At 46.9% G+C, this 11430-nt stretch overlaps 1 protein-coding gene across 1 annotated transcript; it reads right to left on the bottom strand.

Annotated features, from left to right (window-relative positions):
- Positions 1–216: 216 nt before the first annotated feature.
- FITM2 (fat storage inducing transmembrane protein 2) lies at positions 217–5766 on the bottom strand. Its single transcript, XM_036395860.2, has 2 exons — positions 5594–5766; positions 217–2904 (listed from the first exon to the last, which is right to left on the bottom strand). The coding sequence occupies exons 1-2, from the start codon at positions 5764–5766 to the stop codon at positions 2253–2255; spliced, it is 825 nt and encodes a 274-aa protein (XP_036251753.1). The 3' UTR covers positions 217–2252.
- Positions 5767–11430: the final 5664 nt, after the last annotated feature.

Raw genomic sequence — 11430 nt, 5'->3', positions numbered from 1 at the left:
GCTTTTGTTTGGTTTTGTTTCTTTTTAAAACCCTGCACTCCTGAGAACCCATCCTCTGTTAACCCTTTAAAACAGTGCAGAATTTTCAGTGCCAGTTTGATCAGACATCTCAGTAGTCACACAAACTCTGAGGGACTGGGTCATCTAGGGATGTGGAGAGTAACAACAGCATCTTTACAGATAGCAGAAACAGATTCTCAAAGACACAAACACTGATAAAGTTTTCAAATGTTTTTCTTTCATTGTTTAAATAAGAGAATAACCATATCCTACATTATTTCCATTTAAAAAAATAATCTGCATGACACTGGTTAAAGTGGACAGAAATATCCACAGTGATTGCACAAAACATTTGTGAAAATGAACATAATTTCAGCAAGTCAGTTGGTTTAAGTAAACAGCATTTCCTGTTCCAAGGGCTTCTCTATACAGCAAAGTTACATAAAGATAACCTAAAATAGAAACTTAATGAAATTAATCATAAAACCTTCTGGGTATATAATCCTTTTTCATGGTGAATGTGGCTTGCAGTCTAGCTTAGCTCTACTGGGAGTAGGCTTAAATTACATCAAAAGAGTGTCTGCAAATATATTTGCATTGTTTAAACAAATTTAGTTAAACCCAATATGAGTTAATCAGTGCAATTTTCAAAGAGTCAGCTTAAAAGGCAATTTAATACAAAACCAAGAGGAGTTTGACAGAAAAGACATAACCCCGTGGACAGCTTCCTTCTGAGAGGTGAATTGCTCTTTCTAAGGACACACAACTCCCACCTGCCACCAAATTCAGTGGGAATTCCAGTGAATTTAGCTCTCCTCAGAAGCAGACCACAGCATGGAACTAACACTACTGGAGGAATTGCAAATGCTTCCACTCTCTTGCTGAAGAGAGAGGCTGAGCTGGCAAAACGTGCCAAGATTACCTGATGGAGCATCACACCCTGTAGCCAGAAAAAGTCACTCTGCAGTCTGTGGGGTCAGTGGAGGTGACCCACAGCCTTGCCTACAGCCCTTCCTGGCTGTCCTGTCATCACTGCCAAACACACTTCATGCAACTGCACCATGAATGAGCCTCTATGGAATAATTAAAAGCTTTTAGAGATAAAAACTATGCTAAACATCTGACTGATAAGATGAGCAAACCCACCTCACCCTTATTCATTATCTAATAGCAGGGTTTTGTTCAGTAGTGGGTTTACAGCCACATCAAAAGTGGCCACAGCTTTATGTGCAATCAAAATTAAATAGCTTATTGGTATTGCAAGGATAAATATTGCTCCAAGCACACTCTGCTTTGCAGCTCCCAGGATAAACAGTGCATTTCACTCATTACCAAGCAGACTATTTGGGAAATAGCAGGATAAGCTAGCTCGTTCAGAAGACCAGAATTCCACAGTTGTTCTAGAAGAAAAAACAAACCCAAGGAATTTGTTGTTGCAAAGTGTGTAGTGGATTAGATTTTTAAAAACTTAAAACCCCAATCCTCATACTAGACTTTTTAGCAAAACAGAAAGGAGTTTGGGTTTTTTAGTGTCTAGAATAAAATGACAAAATATTATTACGTCTACCTCACCTAAAGAGAAAGTTAAGGCTTGTTTTTCCAAGAGTTTCCTTTTAGGACATGGCATGAATTGATAGTCACAGTCTGCTTCAGACAATGCACCTCAGATTTACTCTCTGTTGCAGAAGCAGCTATGAGGCATTTCTGGCAAGTTAGTGTTTTTAACACTTGAGAACATGAGATGTTCCAGTTTCACAACAGAACTGCTTTCCACAAGAATTGATATTTTTGCAATGCTTAGCAGCACTGTGATTATTAGAGCTTTCCCATAAGGCAATACAAATAGGAACATTAAAAAAAGCCTGAGGTTTGGATCATCCACAATATCTTGACATAATTCAAAAAGGAAGAGGGAGAATTAACTGAGATAAATCACACTCCTAAAGATCAAAGGCCTCTTTTAGCCTTAGGTCTGCTACTCCATTTATTAGCAAGAGAAACAGATTCAGCTCCTGATTTCTTTGCTGACAATCCCAGCTGGCAGCTCCTAAACAAGAGCAGACCTCTTCCAATCGTGATTTTTTTTCTTCTCCCAGGGAAGAAGCTCATTACCACCTGCCAGCCAATGGCTAGTAGAGATTAAGTTTCCTCCAACCCATGACCTTGTTCCTTACAGTGGAAATACAGTAACCATTCCTACATTCAACTACTCCAGTACTGAAAGCAAAATCCAAAACATTTCAAACCTTATTTTATCTGCTATAGCTGTATTTCTTTGAACTCAAAGGTATATTTGGAAGAGGTAGTCCAGGTGAAAAGGGCTTTAAATACCAAAACCTGTATGTCCCATACCAAGCTGCCAGACCTATCAGCACACCGAGAAGCTTTTGGCTGAAGTCATGGAAATACAGGGCAGTACAGAGGAACATGAACACCCAGATCATGGTGAGGGAACACAGGGAAACCAGCAGCACGTTGATCACCACCCGCAGCTTGGAGCTGTGCTCTATGGCCAGCGCTTCCAGCACAGCCAGCTCCTCCAGGATCATCATGGCACAGTAGGAGAGCAGGAAGCAGTGGCCCGAGATGTCGAAGCCGCTCCAGACGCCGCTGTCCCGCTGGCACTCGCGCTTGGAGCCGTAGAGCCGGGGCGGCTGGCCTGGCTGGCTGGGTTTGCCCTGCAGGGAGCACTCCCCTGTGAGGTTCTCTATGTAGATGAAGAGCTCAGTGCACAGGTACCACACAGCTGTGCCCACCAGCAGGGCCCCCAGGCGCCGCAGCACCAGCAGCGCGCTCCGGGTGCGGCCGTACAGGAGCTTGCTCCGGCCCAGCTCGTATGTGGTGAGGGTGATGAAGGGCAGCAGCAGCCACAGAGTCCAAGCCCAGGCCACCTTCACGAAGTATCTGCCAGAGGAAAGGCAAAGGAGACACCAGCATGGGTGAAGTGCCACAAGCAGTGGGGTAAGTGGTGGAATAAGTGCTCGAGGTCAGTGTTCAGAACCGTCTAAATTACAGATTTGTGCCTATTGTATTTGCAGGGAGTGTCCTGACAAAGGCAGGAATGATGCATCTGACTCCATGTTCTCAAAAGGCTAATTTATTACTTTATAATTTATTACTTTACAGTACTATGATATATATAAGAATACTATACTATACTATACTAAAGAATACAGAAAAGATACCTAATGCTAAAAAGATAATAATGAAAACTTGTGACTGTTTCCAGAGTCCCGACACAGCTTGGCCCTGATTGGCCAATGAGTCAAAACAACTCACACCAGAATCCAATAAAACAATCACCTGTGGGTAAACAATCTCCAAATACAGTCCATGTGAGCAAAACAGAGGAGAAGCAAATGAGTAAAGGATTGTTTTCCTTTTCTCTGAGGCTTCTCAGCTTCCCAGGAGAAAAATCCTGGGTGAAGGGATTTTTTCAGAAAATGTGAATGCCACACTTGTGCCCTCCTCCCAAACTACAGCTTAGCCACAATCTTAACCCTCTCCCCAGTACTTCCCTCAAGCCCAAAACCTGAATACTTCCTCAGGCAGGTACTTGTTCCCAAGGCAGTGTTGCCTTGGGCCCAGAGCCCTCATTCATTGCAGCAGACCTGCAGTTCAGTTTTGCAATCACTTTGACCCTACAAAGCAGCTCAACTCTGCCCTACTCAAAATGCAGCTGCAAAGAATGTATTTTTAGCTTGCCACCCTGACCACAGTAACCCCTTCTCTGACTCTTCCACCACCTCAATTATCCTTGCTTACAAAGCCTTTCACAACCTCAGCCTCTTAAGACAGCTAGAAGCGCTGGCTCTTTCCCCTCATCAGCCTGTAAAGCTTTTTCTCTCTCATGTCCTTCTAAATAAATGAAGCAGCTCAATGTTGTTCCTTTATTGTCCTTTCAATCAATGAGAGCCTTCTTTTAGCATACACAAATCCTTCCATCTCTAAATTCACTCTCTGCCCTGAAAACTTTTGCTGTGATGCCCATAAAATCCTGAAATCCAGCTGACAATGTGTTGATATCCTAACAGAAGAGAGTACTGTGTTAACTCAATCTCTTTTCAAATCTTAAACTGGAGCACGTGTAAGTGAATTTATTAATGAGTTAAGGAGGCCACAGTCCAGGATCTTGCTTCTCCCATCAGCACTTTCCAAGGTGCTTGCTTCCTCTCAGCTGGTTGAGAGGGAATTGTGCAGCCCCTTTGTTACCCAGAGCCCAGTTTGAAAACAGAGACAGCTGAACTCTGCTCTGTGGCTGAGCTATGGACAGACACACAGAATCATCATTTAATCCTCACCTGAGCATCAAAGGCAAAGCCAAATCAGTCTGGAGTTCTCCTTATGACCCTAACAAACCTGTCAGGGCCTTGTCCAGGATTTTGAGGAGTACCTGATTCACTCTTTAATTTTACAGGAGAAGTGATGCCTGTGTGGCAACTGCAGCTGCTACCATGAAACAGTAAATTGAATCATTGAAAATAAACCCCCCATTTTATTTAAAAGCAAGAAAGGCTGCCAAGGTTACTGCTGACATGCCAGGAGGCAAGTAATTTGCAGAGAAAAAATACTTGATTCAGGAACTGTCAGTACAGATCACCTTCCTCTATTTGATAAGGAGAACTGAACTGAAATATGCTTTTATTGTAAGATCAATTTCTCTCTAAGTGTTTCCTGTCAATGCTCTTTCAATCACACTGAAAACAGCTCTTCTCTTACGTCACCAAATGACAGATTTGAATCAGTAAAGTCCAAAGCTCCCCAAGTCACGGAGGAAAACAGCAATTTAGTTTTACTTTGAGACCTGTAGCAGGACAGCACATGTGCTCCAGCCCAGCTCATTGCTTCCTTCAAAATGCTCAAACTAATTTCACAGAATGACTAAGCCAGTTAGATCATCACCCAAGTGCCAAGAAAAGGATGGCAGCCACTCTGCTTTTAGGAAAGATGCTAAAAGACCTATTCCTTCAGCTGGGTTTTAGATCAGCTCAGTCACTATCAAAGAACCACAGAATCTGCTGAGTTGGAAGGGACCCACAAGGGGTCATGGAGTCCAACTCCTGGCCCTGCACAGGACAGTGCAAGAGTCACAGCACGTGCCTGAGAGCATTGTCAAAATGCTGTGAAAATGTCCAAACGCTGAGCTCTGCCAGCCCTGGTGCTGTTACCGCTGCCCTGGGGAGCCTGGTCCAGTGTTCAGCTATGATCCCGATGAAGAACCCTTTCCTAACACCCAGCCTAGCCCTCTGACACAGCTTCAGGCCCTGCCCTCGGCTCCTGCCACTGCCTGCTAAAGAAAGTGAAATCACTTTATTCAAATACGAGGAATTATCTGCGAGATTAAGAAGGAAAAAAAAAAAAGCTCCTTTCCCCCCGTTCCAATAAAGACTGAGCCACAAACTCCCGGTATTCCGAAACCTTTCAGTCAGGAACAGGAAATCTCATCACCGAAGCACCAACCCCGACCCAGCGCGGCACTCGCGGCCAGCACCGACCCCCGGCCCTCAGCCCCCTCCGGGCACCCCGGCCCGCTCAGTCCGCCCTGCCCGGACCCTCCCGCTCGCACCGGCCGCGACCCCGGGCCCCTCCTCACACGTTGAGCGGGTTGCGCTTGTTCTGCAGCGGCGTGTCGGGCACCAGGTCGCTGTCCTTGAGCGCGGAGCCGAGCACGGCGATGGCGAGCAGCAGCGCGGGGAGGCGGCGGCGCAGCGGCCCGCGGGCCAGCGCGGCCCGCAGCCAGCGCCCGCTCCGCTCCAGCCGCTCCATGGCCGCCCCACAGCGCCCGCACCGCCCGGCCCCGCCCCCGGAGCGCCCCCGCGCGGCCACCGCCGGCGCCGCCGCACGGCGCCGCCACACAGCGCCCTCTGCTGGCAGCTCGCGGGAGCGCGCCCGGAGCGCCGGGAGCCGTGAGCGCGGATCGGCCCACAGGGATCCGTTCACAGGGATCTGTTCACAGAAATCTGTTCACAGGGATCGGCCCACAGGGATCTGTTCACAGGGATCGGCCCACAGGGATCGGCCCGCAGGGATCCGTTCACAGGGATCTGTTCACAGAAATCTGTCACAGGGATCGGCCCACAGGGATCGGCCCGCAGGGATCTGTTCACAGAAATCTGTCACAGGGATCGGCCCACAGGGATCCGTTCACAGGGATCTGTTCACAGGGATCTGTTCACAGGGATCTGTTCACAGAAATCTGTTCACAGGGATCGGCCCACAGGGATCTGTTCACAGAAATCTGTTCACAGAAATCTGTTCACAGGGATCGGCCCGCAGGGATCTGTTCACAGAAATCTGTCACAGGGATCGGCCCACAGGGATCCGTTCACAGGGATCTGTTCACAGAAATCTGTCACAGGGATCGGCCCACAAGGATCCGTTCACAGGGATCCGTTCACAGGGATCTGTTCACAGAAATCTGTTCACAGGGATCGGCCCACAGGGATCGGCCCGCAGGGATCTGTTCACAGAAATCTATTCACAGGGATCGACCCACAGGGATCCGTTCACAGGGATCTGTTCACAGAAATCTGTTCACAGGGATCGACCCACAGGGATCCGTTCACAGGGATCTGTTCACAGAAATCTGTTCACAGGGATCGGCCCACAAGGATCCGTTCACAGGGATCTGTTCACAGGGATCTGTCCACAGGGATCCATTCAAAGGAATCCATTTAAAGGGATCTGTTCACAGGGTTCTGTCCACAGGGATCAGTTCAAAGGGCTCTGTTCACAGGGATCCATCCTCAGGGATCCATTCACAGGGATTCATTCAAAGGGGTCTGTTCACAGGGATCGGCCCACAGGGATCTGTCCACAGGGATCGGTTCACAGGGATCAGTTCACAGGGATCCATCCTCAGGGATCCGTTCAAAGGGATCTGTTCACAGGGAACCACCCACAGGGATCCACCCTCAGGGATGCATTCACAGGGATCCATCCACATGGATCTATCTGCATAGTTCTATCCAGAGGGAGCCGTCCACAGGGATCTGCAAGGATCCATCATCCACACGGATACATATGGATCCATCCATGCAGACCCATCCACACGGATCCATCCATGCAGACCCATCCACATGGATCCACACAGACGCCTCCCCACAGACCCATCCACAAAGCCATGTCCCCAAGTGCCACATCTGCACGTCTTTTAAATCCCTCCCGGGACTGTGACCCCTCCACTTTCTTGGGCACCCTCTGCTAGTGCTCTTAACACTTTTGGTGAAAAAATTTTCCCCAATCTCCAATCTAAATCTCCCCTGGTGCAACGTGAGGCTGTTTTCTCTTGTCCCATAAAAGAGCAAGCACTACTTTTAACTAGGTTACCAGTACATCTGAAAAGAGGGTCTTACCATGATATTCATGAGAAAATCTGAGAATGTTCTCAATCAGAAGAATTATTTTAATTTTTCCTAGGTCTTAAGAGGAAGGGAGAAAGTATTTCTGGAGCTGTTAAGGCTCTCATGCCTTTTCACTCTCCATGTCTATGGCTGAAAGTGGTGTCCAAACACTGGCCATTGCTGTGGTATTTGAGACCTATTTCATCTATTAAACAGCTGCCGCTGTCATTTCAGCTTAGTTTTTAAAATATAAAAAAATCATCAGCAAGAAAAGAAATGGCTGAATGAACAAAGAGTCTTTATTCATCCCAATGGCCTCAGTAAGAAAAATGTGAGTGTGGTGGGGGGGGAGAAGCAGATCCCATCTGAGACAGGATGGGAAAGTATTTCTTGCCAGAGTATTTCAAAGCTGTTTCGCCGTCATCGTCAGCAAATTTATGACAACATCTGGGCTGAGAGAGCAGATCAACACATCAAAGCAGCCCCAGCAGATATGGAGGGTTTGGGCTAAGAGGGTTACCCAGGGTAAATGGCATTTGGCAATTTATTAGCTGTTGTTTTTAACAAGACTGCCACGGCCATGTCTAGCACCCCGAATTAGAAACGACAGGCAGCTGCGCTCACTCAAACGAGTGAGGATGAGCAGGGCTTGGGAGCAGGTTTCACAGAGTCCCTCATTGTCTGCCTAAATCCCCTGTGCCTTTGAAACCTTGCCTCCTGTGCTTCCCAGGTTTGGGTCTGTGCTGTGCAGACTGTTTGCAGTGGAGGTGGGAGCTGCTGGGCTGGCTGCTAATGAAGCGTGCTGTGCTGTCTGCCACACGCAGGGGGATTTCGTAAGCCTGGCACCTGCTCCAGATGAATGCAGCTGATGGCATGGGCTGCAAATGTTCTCTATCCTCAGCCCAGCTTGAAATGTCTGAGGATTAGCTCTGTAAATCACGGATTCTCGCAAGAGCAGTGAGCAAAGCTCTCTGGGTCCAGGTGTTCTGCAGATTTAGAGACAATCTCTACTTTCAGGCCTGGTATTTGCTGCCATGAGCACCAAGCCAAGGCCAGTGGACCTTCTGAAGAGCCGACTGCCATACCTCTGTAAAGAATCAGAGTAGTGGAATTTAGGTCTTTCAAAACAGCAGATAAAGCTTTCATTCACGAACAAGGACTAAAGTTTGTTCTAAGGGAATTGCAGAAGGCTCCTAAAAAGCTCTCACGGATAATTGGTCAAGGTGTGACATGTATAAAACACACTAATCGGAGTTAATTTGTCAGGTACAGCAGATCTGGCTTTTTTTAACTTCTTCCTTAACCTCATCAAATCCCTGCCTGGTTGAAACTGAAATTTTTCAGACTATTTGATTTTAAAAACTGGATTGGGAGTAATTTCTTTTTCTGGTTTAATTTGAACCAAGGCCTCCAACAAACTGCTTCTCTTTGAGTAATCCCATTTTGCCTCTAAAATCCTCAGGGACAGATTCATTAGGAGCTGTAGAACAATTTCCAGAGCTGAAGAGTGGCTGGTAAGCCTTGTCCCTTCATGCCCAGTCACCAGAGCTTAGGACACTTAATTGGACAGGTAATGGGGAGATCCCAGCTCCCTGAGCAGAGATTTGAAATAGGATCCAACAGAGCTGAAAAAAGCATCCTCATGACCTGCAGCAGGCTGGAGGGAAATCTTTCCTGTTCATAGAGTTCACGTGGTATCAACTATTAATTAGAGAAGGAATAACGACACTAGGAGTTGTTAATTGTTTTAAATAAGTAAGTTGCTTAGAAATTTTATTTGTCTTGTTTTGGTGATTCTGTTAATTATCTGCTAATCATTTTGAGTGCAAAGAAGTCTGCCTTGTTGATGTGAGACTACAGTGTGGATACCCTCTGAGAGCTGAGGCTCCTCATCTTGAAGCAGACACCTCTTTCAACATAGTCAGTGGAAAGACAGCCTCAGCAGCCCTTTCCAGGAGCCCAGGGCCGCTGCTCACCTAATTTGCACACTTAAATTTAGCTGTGGAGAAATTCAGACCTTGCAAGACAGTGGCACTTTGCTCAGGTGCTGCGTTTGTGATCTGCTGTCACCTCAATGCTGAGAAAATGATGCTGCAGTGGGGTCACAGCCTCACTCCTCCGTGCCACCACCTGAGACTCCTGCTCACAAGTTCTTCCTGCAGATCACTTAAAAATATTACAGGCTAGAAAGTGGCAAGATTGTTACTGAAAGCTGATTATGCCTTAAAGCCATCACAGGATGAGTTACTGGAGTTTAATTCTTCAGTTCTGCAGGATGTCCAGCTGTCTTGAGTGTCCTGACACTTAAAAATAAATTGGCAAAGGCTGGGAGGTTTGCTGTGGAATAGGACCAAGACATTTGAATTGAAATCTCAGCCCAAACAGCCAAACTAAACCTCTTGACTGTGCTAAATAGGAATAATTTTATTTTATGAGATTTCTGGGTTCACTGCTCTGTGTTGTGGCCAAGGGGGGATGCTGTGAGAAGGAGAGAAAATTACACTCTTTTTTTTTTTTTACCAAACTCAGGCAATGGTTCTTCTCTGACCCACGTTTGGGGTGAGGTGGGTTTTTTGGGAAGGTGTGCTCCAGGGGCACCAGGAGCAGCTGGCGGGTGCCCATCCAAGCATCCAGGCTGGCAGAGCCATCAGCCTGTGTCCACACACTCGGGGGGGATGAGTTACCCCAGTGCTAACAACCCCTTGGGATCTGGGAGATCTTCTGTCCTCCCAGCTCATCCTCCCCCCTCCCAGCAATTCCCACAGCCTGCCAGCACCTGCTGACCCATCCCTGCCTGCCCGGGGCCCTTCCCTGGGGGAGCCAGGTGCTCATTCCTGCCCAGCCTCCCCTGCTCTCTGTTTTCCTTGGTGAGCACTGCTCACATCTCCATGACTGATTGTGTTTGAGTTTGATCCTGGAGTGTCCTGGGATGTTTGCATGAGAGGTGCTACATAAGCGTAATTTGGGCTGTATTTTCTTTGCCTAATGGGAGCTTAAGCTTGAAGTTAAGATAGTTTTGGCCCTTTGCTGAGACACTTCCATCAGCCTCAGTGCTTTGAGCTCTGCAGCCTTCTCTATTCACTGCTGGCTTAGGAACAGAGATCAAAAAATAATATTGGGCTTTGTTCCCTTGTGTCAGTGATGCCTTTGAAATGCAGCCCAGGGTGGAGGCACAGCAGCCTTTCTCTCAAGCTGGCCTGGATCTTTGCTGCCCATCTCTGATGGGAAGGGATGCTCTTCCTACCAGCCCCAGCCTTGCCATGGGCCCAGGCAGAACCAAGGCTGATCTGAGAGGGGATATGTGTTATTTAAAATGGAGATGCTGAGCAGGGAAACAGAAGGGACATGTTGGTAACTCATCACCTGTGTGGCTGCCCAAATAAATGGGAAAGGTCTTTCCCTGTCCTGAAACACCAGGAATTTCAGAAAAAGATGTGGAAATTACTCCAGGAAATTTAGACAGACCCAGCCTGAAAACCTCTGCAGGTCACACATTTTCCCCCCAGCTCTCCTCAAGTGAATAGAAAGGGTATGATCTGAGCTGTAGGGAATTTGCAGTGTTTGGTGGTTACATCCAAAGATCAAAATATTTTGGTATATGGGGCAAAGCATAAGAAAGAACCAATTCAGTTTTCAGTGGTGCAAACTTTATTAATGCTAAAAATTAATACCTCTTGCTACAAAATATTTACATTTCTTGTTTGGCACAGCTAGATCACAGCAGAGCAGACTAATGACAGGGTTTGATTTACAGGAGAGAATGGTCTTGTGAGAAACATGAGTTTAATTTGTGGCTCTGACAAACTCCCTCCCCAGCCACAGACCCTTAGGCTCTGTATCCCCACACCCAGAGCAGAGTATGGGAGAGATTCTTTTCTTCTCACTCCTAAATGGCTTTCAGAGAAAATGGTGAGGCTGCAGAGGGCTGCAATGATGGTCTGAAGAGCTTAAAAATAAGCAGAGTTCACAAAGATGTAAAATAGCTACTCTGCATAGAATACAGATTAAGGAGCCCATTAGCAGATGAAGTGGGGATGAGATTACATGTGAAAAAATATATAATTCCTGTGATTAAGGGTACATGTAC

The sequence above is a fragment of the Molothrus ater genome, chromosome 17 (genome assembly GCF_012460135.2).
Source record: "Molothrus ater isolate BHLD 08-10-18 breed brown headed cowbird chromosome 17, BPBGC_Mater_1.1, whole genome shotgun sequence".
Taxonomy (NCBI): domain Eukaryota; kingdom Metazoa; phylum Chordata; class Aves; order Passeriformes; family Icteridae; genus Molothrus; species Molothrus ater.
Note: the sequence above shows the minus strand (reverse complement) of the source record. Positions and strands in the feature narration are given on the sequence as shown.